Source organism: Rhineura floridana, chromosome 4 (assembly GCF_030035675.1).
Source record: "Rhineura floridana isolate rRhiFlo1 chromosome 4, rRhiFlo1.hap2, whole genome shotgun sequence".
NCBI classification, from domain to species: Eukaryota; Metazoa; Chordata; class Lepidosauria; order Squamata; family Rhineuridae; genus Rhineura; species Rhineura floridana.
Window position 1 is genome coordinate 150033693 of NC_084483.1, and position 26348 is coordinate 150060040.

Consider the following 26348-nt stretch of genomic DNA (forward strand, 5'->3'; position numbering starts at 1 on the left):
AGAGAATATAGTTCTTAATACCTAGTAGCCATTGATAGCCTTATTCTCCAGGAATGTGTCCAATTCTATTTTAAAGCCATCCCAGCTGGTAGCCATCCCTACATCTTCAGTTCCGTTCAGATAAAGCTCCTTCCCATCCACCTTTATGCATTGAGCCTCAATAATTCTGAGAAAACCTAGTAGCTTCTTCTTCAAGCATTTTGGCTTAACTGAGTCTCTCTGGGTACATCTGCATGTCATTCTAAGCCAAACCATAGCAAATAAGATGACTCCCAAGGATCGCAGCCGCTTTGCTCCTCCCCAGGTGTTGTTGTTAGTGCATCATGGCAGCCACGCCAAGGTTTGGCTTAGAGAGTCATCTGAATCTATGATTACAGTTGTCTCTCCTCCTTATCCACGATTTGTAGCCATGGTTGGTCCTGGTTAAGCAGGAGACCTTAGCCACAATCTTGGGTTTGAACAACACACTAAGCCAACTCTTGGCTTCGCTGTCATCTCCACCAACCTATAAGGCTACGTACACACCATACATTTAAAGCACATTTAAATTACATGACTTTCCCCAAAGAATCCCAGGAACTATCATTTGTTAAGGGTGCTGCAAACTGTAGCTTTGCAAGGAGTAAACTACAGTTCTCAGGATTCTTTAGGGGAAGTCATGCTTTTTAAATGTATGGTGTGTCTGCAGAGCCTAGGGAGGAGCAAAGCAGGTGTGAGCTCGTCACCAGGAGCCAGCATGTTCACACACTCATGGTGAGCCATACTTTTTGGCTTACCGTGATGTGCAAACCAGGCCTTTTTCTTACAGAAAACCTTCCTCCCTTCTGGGAGCTGTCTATCCTGCCCTGTCTTGATATGTAACATTTGCAGCAAAATATACTGAAAGATCTCTGATAAAAGATGCTCCAATGCATTGTATATTTCTTTTTCTCTGAAGCCAGCATAACAAAACCTTACAGCAAACTGACATATCCAGAAGATGCTTTGCTTGTTTGCTTTCCTCCGCTCTGGCCCATCTCCTGTTAGCTGCTTTTCTTCCCTTATGCAGTCTGGCCTTATTTTCTGTTGCTCCAAAGTTAAGTATTTATACGGTGTTTTCAGAGTAAAAGTGAAGATATTGGTACTGGGCGCAGATTGCCACATCCTTGCTGAGCATCTCAGCTTTGGAGGGTTTTGAAGCAAAAGTTTGATTCTCAAATCTGCAAGGATGAGCTTGAACGTGTGAAGACAATAACTGGGGAAGTCTCAAAAATCAGGGTAGGGGTTCAGCAGGACTCCTAGGGCAGATGACAACAGTGTCTTGTGTAGCTCTTTGACTCTCGAATGTCCAGCAGAAGGAAAATAAAAAATACAAAAGAAAAGCAATTTTGCAGAGTTTAGACAGACTACAGAATCCAGCTTTTGCTGGTGCAGTTTCAGCTTCACCATATATGTAATTCAAACCAGTGGTGTTTCCAGACTCTTGTTATTTTCAGCTGGGATTTAATCACAAATTCAGGTTGAACCATTACAGTTGATTAAAGTGACAGGAAAATGCAATGGACGATGTGGGATAAGGATAGCACTTGCTTTGACACAATATCATCTAATCTCCCCACAAGCAAATTTAGACGAATGCTCAGTAAACAGGCCGTCTGGAAGCACCCTAGGTCGGTCCCAAAGATTTCCTTCTTTTTTATCTGTCAGATCTGTTTTTTATCTGCCAGAGGCTGTGACCCAGACAGTTGCTTTAGGCATGCACATTACTCTTTCTCACTATTTCCCACGGAGAGCAGCTTTTTGTGCCACTTGGGAAAGTCACCCAGGTTTCAAGGCAGCTAATAAAAGGAATCACAAGCCCCAGCATGCATGTGGGACTTGCCATATGGCCTTCTGGATCTCAACCATTGACTATGTCACATCTGCCTGTTATGGGGCTGCCAAACCATTTTGGGGTGTTTGCACTTACTTTGTCAGTTTTTGTTACGATAAATGTGAAGTATTGGCTATTATTATTCCCCATATTGTAGGAGAGAGTGGCTGGCCTCTGGTGCTTTAGTGAGTTTATGACCAACATGACATTTGAACCAGGGACTTCTCTACTCATGTACTTCACTATACTAAAGATGTACACAAGAGAGAAAGGAAACATTCCCTATGGAACACAGCTCCATCAATTCAACCTCTTCAGCAATGAATTATTTCTGCATCCAGAGAGCCCCAGATACCTACAATGAAATAAAAGTCAAGGCCTAATGTATAAAGAAGCACAACTCAGCATCACTCCATTGCTATTGGGAAAGTCACCTGCACCTGCTGAAAGTGCTCTCATTTATTTGGTTTACAAAAGCTTCCAAATGTAAACAGAGGTCAAATCACGTCTGCCCTGGGTTGGCAGGAGGAAGGGAATAATAATCTTGGATGCACCCATTTGGCACATTTCGTTCATATACACAGGATGCATGCTGCCCCAAGTTCATGCCCTGGTTGTTTCCGGGGCAGAAGCTACTGGGAGTGGTACATTCTATAGGACACAGGTGGCTAATCTGTGGCCCACTGAAAGTGTTGGTGGACTACAACTCCTATCATCCCTGACTATTGGCCATGTTGGCTGGGGATGATGGGAGCCGGAATTCAACAACCTCTGGAGGGCCACAGGCTAGCCACCCTTGCCATAGGGGGTGGAATGCAACACAGTATATTTTTAACTCTACATTACCGAATCCCATACATAAGCGTCCTTCCTTCCTTTATTTATTTATTAGATTTGTATCCTGCCCTTGCTCCCAGTAGGAGCCCATGCAAATGCATCCTAAGGCTATAGTCCTATACACATTAACCTGTGAGTAAGCCCCATTGAACTGAATGGGACTTCCTTCTGTTCTGAGCAGACATGCATAGGATTGTGCAGCAAAGCACATCTGTTCCTAATGCAACTCTTCCCTACACAGAAAGGGCAGAGATGCTTCCTACAGAGATCTGTGATACTACTGCCAATTTAGCCAGAAAATCCTTGTAATGGTAACTCTTGAACTGGTATAACTCTCTTGCATGGCAATCTGAAGAGCGAAGGATATAGCCATTGCTGCAAGAGTAGCAGGCTTGGTCTCAAAAAGCTTATCTTGCCTCAGAATGTGCAGAGATTTGAACAGATGACACCCACACACGTTGTTCATGTCATGCCAATTGTAACTAGAAGCTTTCTTCACTGCCCTCTTGCCACCCACACTGAGCCACAAAAGCCATGTTGGGTTTGACCAGGGCAAGGAGGGAGAAGCAGCTTCACACCCTACACTTAAGACATGCTTCATACTGGCTAGCTTTCACTAAGTCGCTCTCTTTCTCTGCTTAAAATAAAACTAAATTTAAAATAAAACAAAAGCAGCCTGTACAGGGAAAAATGCAATGGAAATGACTCTGCCCTCCCAAAAGCATGTTGCTTTTAATACTCTAACCGCCTTTGGACCAATTCCCCCTGACTTTCTAGAGTAGATCAAAATGGCAGCCCACTCTCTCCAAACACTTATTATCCTTCTTTAGGCATCCATATTTCCTTGGTAGACAGGCCACCATTCTCTCTTAGGGCTGATAGTGAGCCAAAGAGAATAGCAATTCTGGCAGATCAGGGTCTGAGATTAGAGGGTAACCATTGTGGTTTGGAGATGGGCCCAATGGTTCATGATGGGGCAACATGAGGAGCGACATAATCTAAGACAGCTGAAGTCTGCAGAGGGGGCAGGGAGGTGCTGGTTCTTATATTTTACTTCTTGCATTTATTTTATAAAGTTACACCATTCATCAACTGTGTATTACAAAAATAATCTTTCTGGTATACCTCCTCCTTCGGACCCAGTTGTGTTTTTATTGTTTCAACAGGAGATTTAAAGGCTGAGCTGAAACAGGGTGGGGATCAGATTTTACGAACATTTTCATGCCTCTCAAGAGCATCCACCATTCTTGGTAATTTTTCTAGGCTGGAGTTCACTCAAAAGGGAGTGATGGCAGCAGAAGGAACAGATCCCCTTTGACTTGGGAACCAGGCTGACATCTGCTGTGGCTGCATTATCCTCGGTCTGAAACCTTGATCCAACCCCAGGTTGAAATGCTGTTCTACCTATTGGCAACACTTGTGACCTCTGTTGATCATTACTATTGCACAGGGGACTATGTGCCTAGAGCCCAAAACAAGTCTCTGAATGCACAATTTGTACCTTCCATTGTTGGAGGACACAAACTGCCTCTTGTGAGCCTATACATGGATCTGTAGGTACATAAGCTCTCTGCAGAAGTTTTGATTAAAAATGGAGGTCAGAGACAGGGCCAACTAAAGCATCGCAACCACCACCCATCAGGTGGGCATTTCTACCCAGTCTATCTGCACAGACCTAAGGCTGCACTGAGTTGGGAGCAACAGTATGCATAGATAACAACTACATTTTGCTGTGCATCAGAATATCCATTCAAGTGTGGACAGCATCTGTCCAAAATATTTTGCCCTCCACTGAATGTGTCTATGAATGCGCATTCCATCACTTTTGCAAATGCACATTTTGACGGTCTTTCTTTCCTTCACTGATACTTAGCTAAATATGATTTGTTTTATGACATCACCAACTGTGAGCTGGAAGGAGAAAAGCTATAGTTCAGTGGCAGAGCATGATTCCATACAAATGGTTCCAGGCTCAATCCCTGCCAATTCTAGGTAGGGCTGGGAAGGACCCTTGTCTGAAACCCTGAAGTGCTACTGCCAGTCAGTGTAGACAATACTGAGCTAGATAGACCAATGGTCAGTCTCACAGGAACAGTGGGCAGTGGGGGGAAACAGTGTTCGAAAAAATAGGACAAACATGTTTGGGGGTACTCTTACATCCTCAAAAGCATACTCTTTGCCTCATATCATCAGCACAGCTCAATAACTTTTTTATCTACACAAAAGCTACCACAGGTTCTGGCGCTAGCTCTCACCCTACTCCTGCATGAGGAGCCTAAACCCTCATGTGCTACTGAAAAGTGCTATCAGGGTTGCTTCTGGTTCACTCCCCAAGTTTGTCCTCTCACAGACATTAGTCCTTGGAATTGGGACTGCCACACAATAATCCAGCCCTCACATTTCCACTTTCACACACATCAGTTTCTATCCTGGCAGGCGAGTCGTCTCAGGCTGATTATCTGAGACTGAGAAAGGGAAACTGGTTTCATGTTTGCTTTTGCCCCTTCTTGACACCATAGCTGAGAAAATGAGGTGCTGGATTGGTAAAGGAAGCATGATGTGAAATTAGGATACTAATAAAACTTTGGGTGGGAGAAAAGAGAAAAGTTTTCCCTTAGAGGTTCCAAACATTTGCTGTCAGATCAAGACAGGGCATGGTAAAGATAGACACAATGTAGTCAGCAAACTGGCTCATGGCACCACTAGGTCCTCAGGAGAGCTTAAGGGGTTTGAAAACAGGCCATAAGGCCTCTAGGCAGAATGGGGAATCCCATATAGTCTGTGCCAGAGCTCTATGGACGTGGCAGGGGGGCATACACAGAGCAGTTTCTAAGCCCCCTTCAGTAAACAAACAGGCCATGTGACACCTCCAGTGACTCTGACCAAGAGTTACCAGATGCCTAAGGGCCTAGCCAAGTTTCAGCTCCTACAACCTGTTCAGGCACACTTCGCCTCATTCTAGCAATTCCGTTTGAGAGCATGCAGGATGACATCCACCCATCTTCCTTGCTTGCTGTTTCCAATGCTGAGTTTATCCGACCCAGCACTTTCTTGGCCGCTTCGATGAGTTGCTGTCACCAAGCCAGTGGCTGAAGTTTTATGCATTCAAGGACTCTGCTTTCAAACAAGGTTTTGCTGCCTCGTGGACATCCTGTTTCCCGGCAATTCACTACCTTAAGTTCGATCAGAGCCCTCAGTGCTTTGGAGATGCACAGCTAACAGCCCCAGGACACAGCTTGAAGGATTCCTTGAATCATTGGTGGGTGTACAGAGGTCAGCCAGGCTCCGACTCTGGGGTCCTTACAGCTCTGTTGTTTTCCTGGGTTCCAGCAAGACTGTACTTAGCATGCCCACTTGGCACTCTTGGTCCTGAAGTTTCCTTGCAGACTGCGAGGGGCTTTGGCACCTCCGGCGCCCCTTCCGCCAGTTCTTCAGCAGCAGCAGCAACACAGTTACCAAGACCAAGATGGCAGTGAGCAGCCCAAAGACCAGCACTAAAATCAGCTGCGGCTGACTCAGCCCTGAGTCCTGCTGAGTTACCACTTCTTTAACGGAGATTAAGAGCCCTCCCCCACTTGATTTCTCACTGTAGCTAGTGATTCGCTTCCCAGTAACCACAACTCTGATCGGCTCAGACTGGGTTGTCCAAGGGTTGCTGGCAGTTGTGCTTTTCACAGCACCGTTGTGCCCCTTGTGATCAGGCTGAAATGCAGTGACCCATGTTGGCTCTGGAGCAAGGAGCTCACAGGTTTTGCCAGCAAAGCCCTTGGGACACAAGCAATCAAAATCGTTGATGCGGTCATAACACTTTGCCCCATTCCTGCATGGCTGCCTGATGCAATCATCAATGTTGATGGTGCAGAAACGCCCTTCAAAGCCAGTCTGGCACTGGCAGGAGAAGCGGTTAATGCCATCGAGGCAGGTGGCACCATTGGCACAGGGACGCATCAGGCAGTCATCTGTATTGATCTCGCAATGTGTGCCAATGAATCCTGCTAGGCACTTGCAAGTGTAGTTGCTAGCAAAGCCATTCTTATCCTGGCACAGTCCCCCATTCTTGCATGGAAACCTGAAATGAGAAATCAGAGACAGATTACAACACCCATATGGATCATCCAAGGTGCTGCTGCGGAAACTCAACCTCAGTACATTCCATTTGAAACTTCATTGTTGCGCTTTCTTTTCTTAAGCAAAAAATGTAGTTAAACTTTTCTCAGAAGGCTACAGCTTAGATATGCCCTGGACTACTTTTGGAGTGGCTCAAACAGAATTTTCTAAAAGTAGTGGAATATAACCATGACTAGTTGGTGCATACTGCCCATGTGTGATCATAAGAACACAGGATGCTGCCTCATACTGAGTCAGACCATTGGCCCATCTGGCTTAGTGTTGCCTACACTGACTAGCAGTGGCTCTCCAGAGTTTCAGACACAACATGTTCCCAGCCCTACCTGGAGATGGCAGCGTTTGAACCTGAGTCCTTCGGCATGCAAAGCAGATGCTCTACCACTGAGCTATGGCCCTTTCCTCGTGGCATTTTATTACAATATTACAGCTAGAATGCTGAAAAGGTAATGGCACAGAATGTAATGATGTGATAAGGAGACATATGCTGATCACAAAATGTTGCATTTTAAAACCTTTTACAGTTAATGCCATACATGCTCACTCAGAGATAAGCCCCATTGAGCTCAATGGGACTTACTCCCAGGTGAATAAAGGACTGCAGCCTTTAAAAAGTGTTATCCTTGTGCCTGCCTCCATCTATTTCTCCTAGGATCTCTCACCCTGCCTTCTCACATGGCCCTGTCTTCAGCTCGCAGTCCTTTCCATGGAATCCTTCAAGGCACAAGCAAGAATACTCTCCATCTCGGTCGTAGACACACTGCGCTCCATTCTGGCATGGTGCCTGGTGCTCACAGACATGCACATCTGAAAGAAGTGAAAAAAGAGGAGGAGGAGGAAATGCAGGTCAAAAGTGAAGATATTCAGGGCTGATTTTTCATGCCCGATACCTCCCCATGATTGAGATAGATATATCCAAGAATTAAAAAATCGACACAGGGCAATTGTTACTTAAATCCGCAGTGTCAAGAGTGGGTTTCTTCACCACTGTCCCCAGTCCTTCTGGTCAAGGAAGCACTGATCACTTCTGATACCTATTTGGAAAGGCATGGCCTGGCAGCTTTATATAGCCAAAAAGGATTAAAGTCAAGAGTGCAAGAGATTGTTAACAGAAAACGGGAAGTCTCCTGAATTGCTGCTGCTAATAAGGCCACATGGTTCTTCCGTTAAAGCTAAATAGCTGCTGCTTTAATAGTTGTCTGGAAAGGACATCCCTCAATGGTAGTAAACACATTTTGTATGTAAAAGGCCCCAGACTTAATCCCCAGCATTTCAAGATGGAAATAAAGGAAATGGACTGCCTTCAAATCGGTCCCGACTTATGGCGACCCTATGAATAGGGTTTTCATGGTAAGCGGTATTCAGAGGGGGTTTACCATTGCCTTCCTCTGAGGCTGAGAGGCAATGACTGGCCCAAGGTCACCCGGTGAGCTTCATGGCTGTGTGGGGATTTGAACCTGGTCTCCCAGGTTGTAGTCCAACACCTTAACTGGGAAAAACCCTTGTCTGAAACCCTGGAGGGCAGATGCCAGTCCACATAGACAATACTGAACCCTACGGACCTATGTTTGGGCTCAGTATAAGGCAGTTTCCTAAGAGAACTGCAGCTTTTCATGTCACATCCTCCTTTCCCTGTCCTGAATTTACTCAAGATATCCCCACTTTGTTCCCAGTGGAATGACATACCTTTCTCACAGAACTTGCCAGCCCAGCCACTTTGACAGATGCATTGCCAGGGTTGGTGGCACGTCCCATGGATACAGCCTGGCATCCTCACACACTGTTCGCAATATTTCCCTTCCCAGCCTTGGTCACACCTACAAAAGGATACAGGAAAGTTAGAATGAGAAAACACCACCACTTTCAGGGGGAAAAAAAGATTGTGTTGTATCTCAGGGCATTAGATTTGCATTTAATAGTTTTGGTCTCAATTCCCGGTGATTGTGGAGACTTACAAACTTTCTCAGTTCCCCTCACATCATGTAGACAAGCACCTCACACAAGAATACTAGGAGAATTCTTGCAGGAAGCAGTAGCAGGCAGGTGAGAAGTGGGTGGAGCTACGGGTGGGGCAAAAAAGAGGAGGTTTGGGGAGAAGGCAGAAGGGTGAGGCTTTTGAGTACCACATGTTTTGATGAAGAACATCAACAAGCCAGGAGTGCCTGTCTAATTATTGCCTGGGGTGGTGAGAAAATTGTCTCCATTTGAATAAATATGTGGGTGGACATAGCAGAAGAATCTACAACATTTGCATCTGCCACAGGTCAGGGACAATCTAGGGTGTACACCTCATGTGCAATATCTACAGCAAAACGGGCTTTAATCGCTGCTTCTCCTTCATCTCAGTAACATATGGCTCGTTTTCAGGGGAACAGGAATATGCCAGTGCCAAACTGTACTTTAAGGCTGTAATCCAGGAGCAGCCAATGTGGTGCCCTCCAGATGTTGCTGGACTACCACTCCTATCATCCCTGACCCCTGGCCATGCTGTCGGGGACTGACAGGAGCTGGAGTCCCACAATATCTGGAGGGCAGCACATTAGCTATCCCTGGTATACACACTTACTCAGGAATATATCACACTGAACTGGATGAAATTTATTTTTGTATAAATCTTCTATGGATTGGGCTGTAACAGTGGCATAGAGCAGGCTACTTTTTCTGTGCAAAATTATCGCACAAATCTAAGGCAATTTTTCTATATTTTTAAGTAAATGGAGAAAATATGGAAGAGAATACTAAAATGAAAGGATGCACCAAGATGGCACTGTTGCAAGCCTTATTTACTACCCTACCAAGCACCAAAGTGCCTTATAACTAGTCTTTTTCACTATCCGTGCTGCAGATTACCAAGGATCAAGCACTGCAGTTATTCATGGGAATTGTACCATATTTGTGTCTGCTATTCCTGTAACTGATACTAATTAGATGCAAGCCATGTGTTTACTCGGCAATTAGTTATTCCATGCCAAAAAGATTGACCCCAGGCTTTGTGGGTGTACTTTTCTTTACACGCCATACATGTGGGTAGAGATTTTGCTTGTCTGCCACTCACCTAGATAGTTCTTCTCTTTTAATATCAGACAAATGCACAATTGCACATTCCTGCCCTCCTGAAGGAGTGGTTAGGATGCACAAGCTCATGCTCTTCAGGGTAGAACAAGAGTGGGCTGACTTAAATCTACAAAGCAGGAGTGCATGCCCAGGATCTCTTAACAGTTAAGATACAACTGATCTGTGATTCTGACTATGCATCCTTGCCAAAGAACATAAGAAATGACTTGCTGGATCAGGGCAAGAGCCCCCAAGTCTAGCATTCTTTGTTACAATCCCAGGGACCAGCAGGCACTGGGTGAAAGTGGAACACAAAGGGGACACTTTGCACCAAGTTTGACTCCTGAGCACACAAGAGAACATGCTCACATTGCTACTACATCTCTTCCTGGAACCCTAATAGGTACCCTGCCTCAGGACCCCAGACACAAACACCCAACCTCCAACTCCACTCCACCAACTGAGGGAGAGCACATTCCACACAGGCAAGCAAGGAAAGGAGTAACACTTGTTATAATGCAGAAATGTGGAACCTGTAGCCTTCCAGATGTTGTTCACTACAACTCATCTCATCACTGACCATTGGTTATGCTGGCCAGGGCTGATGGGAGTTAAGACTCCAACAACGTCTGGAAGGCTACAGGTTTCCCATCCTTGCCATAATGGATAACTGCTGCAATTGTCTCCCACGTTTCCTCCTCTCCCCCCCTGCAGCCCCGTATATGAAAACTGTCATTGGTCTGAACTGTACTGCTCTTATGCTCCCCCCGCAACAGTGGGAAACAATGTCCTCCATGCAGGGGGGAGGCACTCACTCTCACAGTGGTAAGCTCTCTGCTGCCAAATATTAGGCATGCTTCTCCAACCATTGCCACCGCTGGCCAAGCACTCATGAACACTTCTGCCTTGCAGGAACATTGCATGGAGCAAAGCAAACAGCCACTGCAAACATGGAGTTCTGCTACAACTCCCAAAGGGGAATAGGGGGATACTGACATGAACATTGGCAGGGCACTTTGGTGACGCCACTCCCTTTCTTCTCTCACCAACTTCATGCATTTGTTACATTTTGTGTTTTTCCCTGCCTCCTGGCAATTATATAACAGTGGCTATTGCATCCACATTAACAGAGGCAAATTGCCAGTCCTAGCAAAATGTGAGTACAGGATTGCTCTGTAAACTACTGGTTTTTGCTCTGAAAAGAGTTATAATGGTTGCAATGCATCACTGTAACACATATGGCATGGATGTGTTTCCAGAATCAAGCACTGGGTTGCAATATGATTTCTGTTCCAAGCATGCAGCCCTGAGGTGGCAACAGCATTATAAATGTAAAATCTCAAAATAATGTTTGAACCTTATTGCGGTGTTATAGCAGGTTATTTCTCCTATGTTTCTTTGATATTGTTAAGCTGTTTTGTAGGCAGTGAGCCCATTTGGAATCCTCGGATTTAGTAGGATCTAAAATAGAATGTATGCAAAAGCCTCTCCCATCTTCAGTTGAAAACACTGATTTCCAGATATGGCCTTTATTTAGGCAATGCAAATTTAAAAAGACAGAAACAACCTAGATGCAGCTTCTAGAGCTCAGTGTACATGAACTTAAAGCATGTGCCGTGTTGGAACAACAGGCAGCAACACAGAACACACATATACAATTATAAAATTTCTGAAATGTTGTATCTACCTATGCTGGTAAGAATCATATGCAATATATTTTATTGCACTGTAAAATGCTGTAATAACTATATAAAGCTTCAGCAGCTTAAGTAGGTGTTGAACAGGAAATGCCCTTTGACACCGACCTTCATCAACCACTTTAGGCTGCAGTGTCCTTTAGCAGGTTAACTGATCTCCGTTCGCAAATAGATTGTTTTAAAAAATCTGTTATCCAGGGACTAACAAAACAACCTATCAGATCTATTTTTTTGTTAGATTTATATCCTACCCTTCCTCCCATTAGCAGCCCAGGGCAGCATATTTGGAAGGACTTTAGCTGTTCTAAGGGAGATTTTTGCAGAGCATGTCAACATCTGCCCTGAAAATGGATACTAAAACACAAGGCTATTAATCTTTCACAATTCTGGATGTTCTGATTCTGCAAATTACATGGGCCAGAATACGGATCCCTGAAAATCTCAGTGTTTGTTAATTTTTAAAGAAAGTTTCTGGTCTTCAAGCTTATGGAGATATCATTAGAAAATTTGCAGGCAATATCTGTAAAAGAATCTATTGTAGTCTCTTCTGTCCTGGTTGGTCTGCCGAGAATATAAACTCTTCTACCAGTATGATAAATGTAAAATCTCACTGTAATGTTTGAACCTAATTACCTTTTTCATGGTTCTCAGTCATGATCCACACATCTCAGTTATCCATAGTAGGCTCAAATCCCCACCCTGCCACTACACTCATTCGGTAACCTTGGGCAAGTCATTCTCTTTCAGTCTAGCATACCTCACAGAGCTGCAGTGAGCCTAAGAACTGTAAAGGCTTCTATACACTGTAAAATACAATGGGAGCAGGACAGGAGGATAAACTCACTTTTCCCAGACTGAAATAATGCAAATGGAACAAGAGTATGGTTGTCTATGGCAAGTAAGAATTACTTCTGATTAACTAAGCAGGGAAGGTTAACAAAACCTGTTTTTGTTTTGTTTTTTCACAAATGAACATGGTATTTGGGCAAGCATCCTAGTTTTCTTTTTTAAAATGAGGACTAGTAACATTGGTGGACTTGTTTGCAAGGCTGACATAAACTAGGTTGATTTGCATCCATTTGGGTTGCTTGAAATCATCGCCTTACTATAAAGAGTGTGATGTATGAAGTGCAAAGACAGAATCTGTTTTGTCCATGAAGTGGGCATCTGCTTCACACAACAACCATCTCTTCTATGGATTGCCGGTGAGGTAAACTTTCATGTCCCACTTAACACAGGATAACGTACACATTCGTTTTCCATGCAGAGATTCTCAGTGTAGAAAAAACATGTGACCTATGACGTGGATGTTTGGATGCTGGCTCTAACATTAAGCAGTGAGGCCGCTGCCTCAGACAGCAGATGCTGGGGCAGGGGAAGAGGGACTGGAAGCAAAGTGTTGGCGAATAGATCTGTGTGTGCCACTAAGCCTACTCTGTGTCCTCTAAGTCACTATTCTTGAGCCTCCAGATGTTGATGGATTACAACTCCCATCATCCCTGACCACTGACCATGCTGTCTGGAGATGATGTGAGTTGTAGTCCAACAGCATCTGGGGATCCAAGGTTGAAGAACAGTGATCTAATCCCAACTTGCTGTCCTCAGGTATGGTGGAGGATGCTGCCCCACCATCAATATTGAACTAAGAATCAAGCTTCTATACATAGAATGGGAGGAGGCGCCATCTTGCCCTTTGCCTCAGGCAGCAAAATGTCTTGGACCAGCCATGAGATATAGGTGCTAACTGGACACTAAATCTTGGGAGTTTTGGCACAGAATGTCCAGGATTGGAGTGACACAGTATTTGAACAGCCCTCTTCTTCAACATCGTCAAAGTATTGTTTGACCTGCATTTGCCGTCCTCTTCGCAGCTGCCATGAGCCAAGTTACAGTGGTCACTGCAGTCATCACCTGCAAGGCAAAGCAGAGAGCAGGACTTAATGCACAAGGAAGTCAGGAAAGCAAGCTATTGCTAACTGAAATCAGTATGCATAGGACAGTGCGCCGGTCACAATTTGCTGTGTTGGGGCAAAAGTACACAGAATCCGCTTTCCTTTCAAGCCTGTAGTCTCCCCAGTTATGAACTACCTGTCACTGCCATTTGTTATATTGCAAGACCTTTCAACATAATCAGTTATGCTGCCTTCAACAGAGTATGTGTGTGCACCAGCACTGATAATGTTTTAATTTTTAAAACTGACAAACAGATAACCACACTGAAGGTGAAATTGGCAATGGGTTTGAGAATGGTGGTGGAACAGCATGCAGGCAATAAAGAATGGTGGGATTTGCACACCGTCACCAACTACATTAAAACACTGGTCCAAATAGGGTGAGTTGATTGTGCTGTGTTTGTGATATCCTTATGTGTTAAAAACTGTAAATATGGTAAGTGCGGGTTTATATAGGGATATATGGTAAGTGAATTGAATAAGAGGGGGGAGTACATGGACTAGAATGCTGGAGAATGTTGGATGATGATTGGCTAAGTGTTTGAATGGCTGAAGGTATAAATGAGAGGATGACAGTTGAGTTGGGGAGGTTGTTGGGGGGAGTTGAGAGGAGAGTGATTGGAAAGGAGTTGAAGTGCGAGGCAGTTGGGATTGAGTTGTCAGAGTTCTGAGGGAGGTTTGGATTCTATTAGGCTGATATTTGGACAGAATATATATAACTGGAAGCATAAGAGTGACACTATATGAAACCATACGCTTGTTAAACATTCCTAAAGTAATCTTGTTATTTCCTAGTGTTATCAAATAAATACTTTTATCGGTTTACCAAAAGCCTGATCCTTGGCTGGGGATATACAGACCAGAAGGGAGGGCAGGGTAATTACCAAGGCTGAAGGGAAACTGTATCTAATGGTGGCAGCGGTGAAGGGAGAAATTGTAACATCGTCAAGTATCCAGAGCAACCCAGGATTGTATGCTTTATAGACAAAGATACAGGGGGGTTGTGGACAGCAGACACAAAGTAACAAGCCATAGGGAGACTAAGGCGAAGTCTCTAGCAGTATTGTATACAGGGAGTGGCTGGTGGTGCTGCCTAGCAGTGGGATCTTGAGAGATCTGTGCTAGAGCGGAGTGAGAAAAAATAAAAACAACGATCCTGACTGGTGGTGTCCTGAGGTGGTGCCTAGTGAAAGGCGGTAGCCACAAGTAGGTGGGAACCTGACAGGTGGAGCCAAAGGTGGGATCGTCACAGTGTTCATACCTAAAAAAACGTATCCAGCTATCATAATGGAACTTCTAAAAATTGCTTTTAATGAGCACTTTGGGGGTGGGATGGAATTATAACAGGGAAAACACAGGAATACAACTGTTTGCAGATAGCATCTGGATTCTCAGGAATAAATGAGTGAGCCAACTGTGTTTTATTTATATTTTGATAATTTTATTATGTCTACTTGTTTTTAAAGTGTGTTGATTTTATTGGTATTTTCTTATGAATATTTGCTATTTTATGTAAACCACTTAGTGTTTATTTTTTTTAAAATTAAGCTATATATAAATGTTGTTAAAATAATATAAACAAACAAATTTGTGCTCATACTGTTGAAAAAAGCTAATATGAAAGTACTCCAAATTTTAATCAGGTTTAAGTAGCTTCTCTCATTAAGCGCGGACAGTATGAAGGAAGCAAAATATAATAAATATTTGTACTAGATTCTAGCAGACAATGCAGCATGGATCCAAAGGCATTTATGGGAAAATCCCATTGGAGAATACCCATTGTACTGCTGTCAGCAAGACAATTCTCCACCAAATCTATGCTATTTTGGAAAGGTTTAATTAATCTTTTTAAGTCTTACATTTTGCCAAGCAATACTTTTCCACTTTAGCTCACAAGCACTTCTTATTTGCCCTTTAAAAATAAATTCGACCACCCCTTTGAAGAATATGCACTCCCTTTCTCCAGCATGACTCCTGGGTTCCTTTTGTTAGACAGCAACAGACATTCCTCCCCCCACAGCAGCACAGCTGCCATGCCCTCCATTACATTTGTAGTCACCACATCACTGTTGCAGAATGAAGGCTGACAGAACTTTGGAGCGCAGGTCTAGGGCCATACTCGGCAGAATGAACAGGAGGGGCTCCCAAATGCAGCTGGGCTAGCTTACCACATTTTGGAGTAAGTGCCCCCCAGACGATTTGGACTACAACTCCCATCATCCCTGACCATTGGCCCTGCTGGCTAAGGATGTTGGAAGCTGTACTCCAAAACATCCAGAGGACATCACATTAATGACCCTTGCTCTAAAGATCTGCCCAGCACCACCACAAGTCCATTAAGTCCAAAGTCTCAAAATGACCTAAGTGGAGAGACATAATCTGAGGAAGAGAAACAGCACATCACTGGCACCACCATAGCATTAAGGCTGGGGTGGACAGCCTACAACCCTCCATATGTTGCTAGAATACAAATTCCATCATCCCTGGTCACTGGCTGTGCTGGCTGGGGCTGATGAGAGGTGGGGTCCAACTTGGTAGGCCACCCCTTGCACTACAGAGAATGCAGCACCATGCTAAGTGTGTTTACCAGAAGTGAATCTCAATTACTTCAATACAACTTATTCCCTAGTAGTATGCTTAGGATTGCAGCCTTACTTAGCAGCCAGGCTCACCCAGCGGTGTCCTCCTTTTCCCAAGCTTACATTTCTTGTTCAGAGTGGCTAGTAGTGACACAAGAGTGAGTGACCCACAGGAAGTCTGCAATTGCCACCAGGGAGCTTGTTCAGACAGCAGCTGCTGCTAGAGATTTCAGGTCTACACTTGCAATGGAACATGCGATGGCACAAAACTGGCGACACCATCCACTTAAAGAAAACCATGGTGAAACAGAGGGTGCATCCTGTTTCCCCAGCCTAAGTGGAGAGACAGTCTGAGGAAGGGAGTCCGACACTGCTGTATTGAGATTCCCTGCTACTTAGAGGAAGTACACAGAGGAAGGACTGTCCAAAGCAACTATAGCTGAGGAGCATTTTAGAAATTTGCCTTGGAGGCTATCAGTATTTCCATTCCTCCGTCCCAGCACTTGAGATGAGTATTAGAACCTTTCCAGCAGATTGATTTCTCTTTATTTATTTAAATGGGCCCAAGGCTATAACTGAGCTGTTCTCTGGCCCTGTCATATCAGTCTCTCTCTTCTCCTCCCTGCCTGCACCTCCAGGTGTTGTGTTCCTTCTGCTTGTCCTTTGGCACCTGAAGGCTCTCTTGCTTCTGTCTGCTAACCTTTGCCTTCCTTGTTTCTTCTTCTGCAAGGTGTTATGCAGCGAGGGAGGACCCAGGGCCCAGCGATCTTGTTGGGTCCCACATGCTCACAAGACTTATAAATTCACATTGGTTTTATACCAGTTTATCTACCACGGCTTCGCACAAGAAACCATGGGAATGTAATTTGGCCAGGAAGCTGAGAATTTACTATGAGTGATCACTAGCCCCCCCTAAGAGAACGACACTTTCCAGAGTTCCAGTGGAGAAGGAATGAATTTAAGGAACATAATTTTCTGATGTATGAACCTGTGTTCTCAGGACTAAACTAAACAATACATTACATACCTGATCAAATTTGTATGTATTTTTGTTGTTGTTTTAAATTTAAAATAGCAGCTGCAGAGGAACCCAATCTGGACTGTGGCATTATTTATTTATTTATTTATTTATTTATTTAAAATATTTATACCCCGCCCTATTTCCAAGGAACTCAGGGCGGCTTACAAATAAAAACCATAATCGATTAAAAACAAGCAATATACAGTTTAAAACAATTAAAAATAGATTAAATCAGTAAAAGTTAAAAAAGACAATATTAGTTAAAAGCCCGTCTGAATAAAATAGTCTTAACCTGGGCACAAAAGGATGAAAGTGAGGCAGCCAGTCCAACCTCGCTAGGGAGGGAATTCCACAATCTAGGGGCAGTCACTGAAAAGGCCCTATTCTGTGTTTTTACAAAGCAAGCTTGTGAGAAAGATGGAATATTGAGCAGGGCCTCACCAGATGATCTCAAAGCTCGGACAGGGTCATAGAGGGAGACACGATCTAACAGATAGCCTGGACCTAAGCCATATAGGGCTTTATAGGTTAAAACCAGCACTTTGAATTGTGCTCGGAAACAGATTGGAAGCCAGTGGAGCTGGTACAACAGCGGGGTTGTATGTTCTCTGAGCCCAGCTCCAGTTAACATCCTGGCTGCAGCTCTTTGTACCAGTTTAAGTTTCCGAGCAGTCTTCAAGGGCATGAAGGAGGGGAGTTTAAATATTTCCACCAGTGCCATTTTCCTAACAAAAATTGCCCCCCAGAGCTGCTGTTTGCCCTGGAAGGAAAACAGCTATAGATTCATATAGCAGTTTCCACCCAGGACAAATACTAGCTCTTTCTTCTTCTTCTTCTACTACTACTACTACTACTTCACGCGCGGTGGTGTGTGTTTCGGTCATGAAAATGGTGCAGGGGAAAAAGTTTTTTTTAAAAAAACAAACCCTTTCCTCTACACCATGATCGCGATGCAGATCGGGGATTTCCAACAGCTACTATCTGTAAGCAATATATTAGGATACACAATTGTGATCATGCACTGAACATATTGTCGAGTTTGGCCCTCTGGCATGGCATCATGGACCAGGGATATTTTAAGGCCTTGCACAGAATGTCCAGTAGGTGTCACTGCATGCCTTAGAACACCGAAGGTGGGGAGTAAGCACAGCTCAGGTCCAGGAGACCTGGGGCAAATGCAAAGGAACAAGTTTTGGCACTTGGGCCAATTTAGATGTTGCACTAGTTGCGTATTACTGTCCTTTGTGCTTTTCTTTCTTGCATTCATTTCTTTAAATGCAAAGAAGCCTCAGAAAATCCACATCTGAGCAGAAGAACATCATGGTGGAAGAGCTATTTAACTCTTTCCAATCTGACTGATTTCCCACTCAAAATCACCCTCCTGCTGCTTTTCCAGCTGCATGAGAAAAGATACAGGTAAATTCTCAATCTGGGTGGAAAAGCAGGGAGGATGATTTTGACCAGGGGGAAGGGTTAAGCAGCCCCTCCTCTGTGCCATTCCTCCACTCAGATCTGTTGCTTACTGAGGCTTCTTTATATTAAAAAAAAAGGCAGCACAAGGGAAAGAAACACACAACTGGCATGTAACGTCTAGTTTTACCTGAGAAGAACCCAACAGAGCACTGGACCACGAGCAGGCAAATCTGTGTGGGGCTAAGAACAACATTTTCCTTTCACATGACCCTATTGCCCTTCTGGATACTTTCTGCAATGATTAACAGTTTCATTCAGTGTCATAGAAACAATGGTATACGAGTCCCATTTGTTAGTATTCCTACAATCTATTCTGTACATAATCAAAGAAGATCCATCTTGCTGGCAACTCAGCTACCACTCTATGATTAAAACCTGGGATGGGGGAGGGAGTTTCTATGCTGGGTTATATTATAGAACCTGGTAACTGCAGGCATTTTCTCTGCCTGAACTCACACAGGCACAAGGAGTCAGTCATACATGCACATGTGCACACAGGCAATGATCTCTTGCTCTGCTGATCTCCTGCAACGTTAGACAAAGCTGAGTCATTTTGCTACACAAGATAGGGAAGACCAGTGCTGTTTTAATATGCGCACAGCTAGAGAGACAAATCCGACCATTCTACACACACACACATGTACTAAGGAAGACCATTGCTCCATCTAGCTCAGCAGTGTCGACGCAGACTGGCAACGTCTCTCCATAGTTCAGGGACAGAGCATCTCGTTTGCAATGCAGAAGGCCCCAGGTTCAATCCCTGGCATGTCCAGGTAGGGTTGGGAGAGACCCCTGTCTGAACCCTGGAGAGCCGTTGCCACTCAGCGTAGACAATACTGAGCTAGATGGGACAATGGTCTGACTCAGCATAGGCAGCTTCCTACGTTCCAGGATTTCAGACAGGACTCTTTCCCATCCCTATCTGGAGACACCAGGAATTGAACCTGGGGCCTTTTGCATGCAAAGCATGTCCTCTACCACTTATATGGCTCTTCTCCATATAAGAAAGCAGCCCCTCTCCCCGAAAGGAAGTAGCAGCTGCTTTCTCTGTAGCCAGAAACATTCTCCTAACTACCCGACCTCGGGGACCTAACGTCTGTTTGGCTCCCTACTCTACAGCATACAGGACAGTTTAGTCATGAAACCCACTGCTAAGGCTTAAGAGCAGCTTCTGCATACCAGAGCTGAATGAATCCATCCCTTCCTTTTTGTTGTGGGAGACTTCATGCCCAAGTGAAACCAAAGGAACATTTAACAAATACTTACCTTGTGTAAAATGGTGATGGGCCACCAGGATCCAAAGCAAGGACATGAGCTGAAGACAGAAGCTCCTGAGCATGGTCAGCGTGGCCCCACCGAGATAGTCACCTACAAGGACATGAAGGCAAAGTCAGATCAATAGGTTGGCATCTCTGTGGTGTTATCATGGAATTTCACATTCCAAACACTATTATTACTATGAGTTTTGATTCTTCTTTAAAACAAAACAAAAATTCACTGTATTTTTCCTTGGCCTGGAGGCTAAAAGCGCTAGAACCGTGGAGTTCCAGAATTGGCCCCTCTGCACTGAAAAAAAAAATACACCACTGCTTGTGAGACCCTTTTTTTAAAAAAAACAAACCTCTTTTACCTTCAAACTCCTATCACCTTCTCCTCAGAAAGAGAGTACAGTAACCGCCCCCACACTCATGCATCCCATCAAAGCACCCCAAGGATATTCTCAATCACAGACTATTATTTGAAAGTGTCTCTTTGTGGCATTTCAACTTCATGCAAACCTCTAGCTGTACTGAGTTCTGCAGCTGGTAACATGACATTTGTTCATAGGATGAAATTTGCAGAGTAAAAAAATGCATGTCAGTTCAAAGCAAGTCTCCTTGAATTCAATGGGGCTTGCTTCCAAGTTAAACAAAATAGTATTACAGCCTACATAATGATGCTCCTGTCTCTATTAAGAGTCAAGGGAGAGCAAAGAATTAACTTCTCAGTCTTAGGCAGGAGGTAAATATAATCAGGAGCACTTTTATGCACATGTGGGTTGAGTTCTGGAGGTAAGGATTGGAAAATCACCAGTCTGAAGTTTAAAACGCCACTAAATGTTGGTTTTTATTTATTGCTCTTCCTATTGCTGCGTATCTAGAACTACTGTCGGACATTTCTGTCTACCATCTATCCTTCTGAAGCAGTACTATTGTTTCTTGAGATGGTAAGGTTGATTTGTTGTATTAAAACATTTGCATTCAATCTTATGAAAATTTGAAGCTGCACTGTACTAAAACTCTTGGTTTATATAACCCAGTATTGTCTATTTGGATAGACAGGGTCTTTTCCATCATCTCCTAACTGGTCCTTTTAACTGGAGATGTTGGGGGTTGAACCTTAGACCTTACTTTTGTCTGCATGCAAGGCATTTGCTCTGTCACTGAGCTATGGCCCCTCCCCTTCCTCCAAAGAACTCTAAGCAGCATAAAAGGGTGCATTATAGTACCCTTACAGTAATACTGGGAGATGAGTAATGCTGAGATGAAGTTAGTACCCAATGCCACCCTGTAACCTTCTCTTGGAGGTACTGCAGCACACAGGACTACTGTAGGTAAGTAGGCACCATTTGGCAACATACATGAATCTTTACTTAAAAAAAAAGAGTCTGGCTCCGGAAAATGAAATAATTATCCAACTTTAGTGTAAAAGCTTGTGGCCCTACTATATTGAAGGAAATGTGAACACCTGATGGAAGTATATGCTAGAAAACTCTTGCTAATCAGGAGGCCAGAGCAAATATTCTCAATAGAATTGTTTCAAGCCTTTCTTACAGGCATAGAATTTGTTCACAATGTCCAGTTACGTGTGGCTAACAATACAGTGAGGATGTAATGTAATATAGAGGCAATCTGGTAAGAAGGAAACATAGGGAAGATGTGTTTTTCTCCTAGCCAGGCACAAAAGGGAGAAAAATAAAAAACTACCTACTTCAAGGAGAGACTTCAAAGCAATATAGTTGAAACCCAGCAGTACATGAATGAGAGTTCTCCTAAACCTTGAGACACAAAGTACCCAGGTGTTGCATATTTGCTCTTCTTTAAATGCTAGGATCCACCTACTGAGGGCATATATAGACTATATACTTATCTACACCACAGAATTATTGTTTTAACAGTTATTTACTCTTGAGAGAGTGCCCTGGGACCTATAGTTTTGAGAGTAAAGGGCTAGGTCTCTCTAGAAGAATTATCAGTACTCTCATTAAACTAAAATCCCCAACATTCTTTGAGTGAAGCTATCCTCATAGAACTGGTATAAAACTAATAAAAGTCTGTAGCGTAGATCATATACCTCCAGGTCACACCTAATGTGACAAGATGGTAATACTATTACAAGATAATGACATCTGTGTCACAACTGCTGATTCCAATGACATAGAATGTGTTGGAAAGATATTTCGGGGGGGGGGGAGCTTTCAAATAAAGATTCTAGTCGCGTTTGATTATTAAAAGGCTGTTATTTTTATTAGCATATATAGAATTCTGGTCATGGTCTGCTTTGGGTAACTGTACTCTACTACTTCCCTAAATTCCAATTGTTGTTACAATTGGCTAGAAGATTCGCTTTCATTCCCTACCCTAAAGTATTGTGTTATGGTGGGGTTCTTTGTGCTACTGAACAGCTGCTGCATATCAGAGGAGGGCAAAGTGATTCCTGTGAATCTTATAAAATAATTTATGGATTAAGGATGAACAGTTGGCAGCCAGTTCCTCCTGAGCTGTTAGGACCCCAGCTGAATACCACATGTCATTGAAAAGGTCATTTCTCTTTTCCATGCCCAATAAAGTCTCCAAGCCAGATATGACCCCTTGGAGTTCAAGGCTATCCTAAAACAATTTTTCACAAATTATTCCTCCCTCCCCTAAATTTGTGTTTTTATTCCTCAAACAACAATTTCAATACCTTGAAGCATGCTGAAGGATCCTTCACAATTATTGGCATCACAAAAGCAACCGCCAGGGATTCTCAACATGACAAACTGAATCTCTCTTATTCAGAGGTAGAGGGCTACTTGTTTATAGTGGGGTGGGAGAAGTTACCAGTTCTGAAGACAAGAAATGGGTTTTGGAATTACCAAATGGGGTTGCAAATTGATGTCTTCATTGGGTTAACTGGACTGGAGTTCCCCAGATAGAGCTATAAGGTTATGGGTGGGTGGTGTCAAGAAAATATTATAGACCATGTAACTGCATTTGGTGTTATAGGAAGAGGTCTGAGAGGTAAGTGGATTGTCAGTGGGCTGAGTATCAGAGTATCAGAATCAAGAATCCATAGACAGAACCCTTTGATTACTGATCTTCAGGTCAACGGATAGGCATAGGATGCGCTGCTAGATCAGTTGGGTCTGTGGATTTTATTGGATTGGGCAGATTTGGAGACAGGATGCTTGTTTTTCTGCTTTAGAGAGCCAACTGAAAATGTTGAAGAGTTGTTACACTAACAACCAACAGAGGCTAGGTCAGATGGATTATTGGACTGAGGCATTGTACAGGGGTGAGGGCTACAGATTATCCCAAAATGTACACATGATTTTTCCTCCAGAATTTTCCACTGTTATCCCTTTTGATGGTTCCCCAAATCTGCACCCTAATTTCATGCTGGGCCAGGCACTGTTTCCTTAAAAAGAACAAAAGAACCATGCATTACTCAGTGGTAGAAGAAAAATCTTTGTCATGTAGTAAAGCCAGCAGATCCTCCTGAGTACACATTTCTAGGTGCACACCTAAGATATTTTAAGAGTACATTTAAAAAGGTAATGTATAAATATGGCAAACACCTCTATCATAAGGGTCCACCTGACAGGAAGTTATGTCTGACTCCAACTCCATGTTGATTGCGCAAGTGGTGGCAAGCCCAGGTTTTGCCCTGCCTCTGTGTAATGTGTGAAATGGGTTTCAGTGAATTAGGGTATGAAAAATGATATAGAACAGTGGTGACTGGCACCCACTGGAATTGGCAGAGCCAATAACAGGAAGAGCCAATGACAGGCTCTTCTAGTTTTGTCCCTATCCTCCTCCTCCCTGCTGTGTTTTAACACTGAAATTGAGGAGGAAGCTTGACAGTCTGTGTCACCCCCTGGACTGAATGTAAGTAAGAAGGAAGGCAGGTGAGGGCAGGCTGAGGCTGGTGGGGAAGTCTCCACAGGCTCCGAATCTAGACTATATTAGGGACAATGCTGCTGCTTTCTAGAACCTGTGTTATTTTGACTGTAAAAACATTTCACATCAGCCCCTCCGGGTTGCGGGGGTCAACCACCTCGCTAATTGAGAGGTGGGGAGGCAGATCCAAAAAGGCGCTTGGCCTCCCCCACCCCATGCGCTTGCCTGTTCTCCCGACTGTTGTGCATTCTGCCCTCACTGGAGGATAGGGCAGGCCGGCCTCCAGATCCCTGCCCCAGGGACTGGGGGATGTCGCTGCCCTATGGATATCTGGCCCAGAGAAATCGCGTCCACCCCTCAGCGAGGAGAAGGGATCACTCCCGCTCATCCCGCCCCGCAGCCCCGCGCAGTCCCATGTGCTTTTGCCGCCGTCGCTGCCAGGCAGACATCCCTCTTGACATCCTCTTCGCGAGAGCCCCACCCCAAGGTAGGGCAGACCCTCCCCGCATGCACCCTTATTGCTGCTCCTACCAGGCGCGGAGGGGCTCTTCTTCACCCATGCGGCGCACATGGAAAGGAGGATCCTGAGGCAGCCGCCATCCGATCATAGCCATAACAACCAACAAGGGCCGCTGGGTACCGAGGGGGGGGCAGCATCTGGAGGGCAGCCCCATCGTCCGCCTCTTCAGTTTTCCCCTTCACTCCCACCCCCAGGTCCGCTGCTGCAGGCTCTCCTCCGCGTGCTGTCGGATCCTTTCTCCCAATCCAGCTTCCCTCCCATTTCGGCACCACCTTTCCCCCGGTTCCCAGGGATCCCCTCCCTTCCCATTCCTCGTGCTTTGCCTAACACACACCGCTCCCATTTTGGACGCCCACCCCTCCAAAACACCCCCCCCCAGCGTCCCCTCGTCCTCACCTCGGCGATCGCGGCGGCGACGGCTCTTTTCCTCTCCCCTGGGGGTGTGCCTGCCTGCCCGCCCTCCCGCTTGTCCGGAGACTAGCGTGGGGATCGGCCAAGGGGGGCTGCCCTGCCCTGCCCTGCCCGGGCACGGGGGGATCGGGAGGCGCGGCGAAGCTGCCTGCTAGCCTCCCCGCTCCTCCTGCTGCTCCTCCTGCCTGCTGTTGCAGCAGCCGCCGCTACTGCTGCTGCCGTGCACGCTCAGGCCGGCTGCCAGGGGCTGCGTGTGGCTACACATCCCTACTCCCTCCCTGGGACATTCCGCCTCCTGCAGCCCGACTGCCGCGAAAGGAGGGAGCCAGGAAACCAGGGCCCCCAAACCGCAGGCGGACTCCCACACGCACACACCTCGCGCCCAGCCCCGCTCACCTCTCACCTGCGACTCCTTCAGCCCAGACTCGGGGGAGGGAGCGGGGGGGGAGGGGAGACGCCTCTCCATGAACTAGGAGCAGGATTGGCGCCTCCTCCCCCCTCCCAGCCAGGCTGGGAGATCGTTTCCCTCCTCACGGCAGCCTAAGTGAGCCGCAGGCTTTGGCCTGCTAACCCCTTGGCCTGAGGATAGACCAACCTTTCCCAACTAGTGGGCCACCAGATGTTGTTGGACCACAATTCCCATCTTTCCTGACCATTGGCAATGCTGGCTGAGGCTGATGGGAGTTGTGGTCCAACAACATCTGGTGGCCTACTAATTGGGAAAGGCTGGGATAGACAGTCTCAGAGAACCTTACAAGACTTTTTGGCTATGACAGTGATTTGAGTGTCTAGGGAAGCTCTGGGAGAAAAGCTCTGGGAGGTGTCTAAAATCATGGGTAGCATCAGTGGTGCCAGCAGGGCAGGACTTTGGGGCAGAGCCCTGTTTAACAGAATGAGCGGGAGGGCCTCCAAGTGCTCTCCACATTTTGAAGTAATACATTCAGTATCTAAAAGCAAATGCCCTTCCTTCTGCTCCCATACCACAATAAGACGACCAAATCCACAGTTTAAAACTACCTAACTGCGCAACGGGGTAGTACGGACAGAGCCAAACTGGTTTTTTCCCCACAATTCTTATTTTTATTTTAAATCCTCCATTCTCTGCTGAAATTGATAGGCATTTGTTTTGTGGCAAAATAAAAGGGAAGACTATTGTACCCATGATCAGCATGTAGAATTCGTTGCCACAGGATGTTCATGACAGCAGCTAGCATATATGGCTTTTTTAAAAAAAAGGATTAAAGGGAGAACAGATCTCTTGATCGCTAGTCCCTAGGAGGATAACGAAAAATGCAGCTTCTGCTTTCCCTGAAGGCTGGGGATTAACAACAGATGATAGACATCAGCATCATGTAAATTGCACTGAGGTCTCTGTCTGGTAGCTACTGTCAGTAGACAGGATGCTGAGCTACATGAACCATTGCTCTGACAGCTTGTAAATCTTAGGCTCAACGCATCTCAGAGAAGACAGAAATATTTCCTTCTCATCAAAAGAGTCCTGTTATCCCCTTACCTCCCATAACACAAGCCTCCTAAATCACCTTTCAGCCAAAGGAGACTCCATACTGAATGAAACAACAACTTGGAGAGATCAGTAACCTTTATTAACTCTGGAACGAGAGTGTACAGAGGAATGCATTCACTGAATACCTTGGCTAGAATGGCAATTCTCTATAGTTTCAGAGG

The 26348-nt window shown here is 44.9% G+C and overlaps 2 protein-coding genes across 5 annotated transcripts in view; one reads left to right on the forward strand and one right to left on the reverse strand.

Moving 5' to 3' along the window:
- Positions 1-935: 935 nt before the first annotated feature.
- DLK2 (delta like non-canonical Notch ligand 2) lies at positions 936-25143 on the reverse strand. 4 transcript variants are annotated; one of them, XM_061624784.1, is made up of 6 exons: positions 25059-25143; positions 19857-19958; positions 13413-13476; positions 8501-8631; positions 7477-7621; positions 936-6758 (listed from the first exon to the last, which is right to left on the reverse strand). In XM_061624784.1, the coding sequence occupies exons 1-6, from the start codon at positions 25126-25128 to the stop codon at positions 5990-5992; spliced, it is 1281 nt and encodes a 426-aa protein (XP_061480768.1). In that variant the 5' UTR covers positions 25129-25143; the 3' UTR covers positions 936-5989. The 4 variants fall into 4 exon arrangements, with proteins under 4 accessions (XP_061480768.1, XP_061480771.1, XP_061480769.1 ...); XM_061624787.1 differs by lacking the exon at positions 25059-25143 and adding an exon at positions 24648-24974; XM_061624785.1 differs by lacking the exon at positions 25059-25143 and adding an exon at positions 24263-24332.
- Positions 21162-26348, forward strand: part of TJAP1 (tight junction associated protein 1) — a 99656-nt gene continuing 94469 nt past the window's right edge. Inside the window, exon 1 of the mRNA XM_061624779.1 lies at positions 21162-21183. The gene's annotated coding sequence lies outside the window, so the exon portion shown is untranslated. The remainder of the gene's footprint in view (positions 21184-26348) is intronic.

Excerpts from the sequence above, each read along its gene's own strand:
- DLK2 (XM_061624784.1), bottom strand. The coding sequence starts at position 25,128 with ATGGAGAGGCGTCTCCCCTCCCCCCCCGCTCCCTCCCCCGAGTCTGGG. Across the intron at positions 8,632-13,412 it reads GAAGAGGACGGCAAATGCAG|GTGTGACCAAGGCTGGGAAG; the intron begins GTCAAACAATAC and ends ATCCTTTTGTAG. Across the intron at positions 7,622-8,500 it reads TGGCAAGTTCTGTGAGAAAG|ATGTGCATGTCTGTGAGCAC; the intron begins GTATGTCATTCC and ends CACTTCTTTCAG.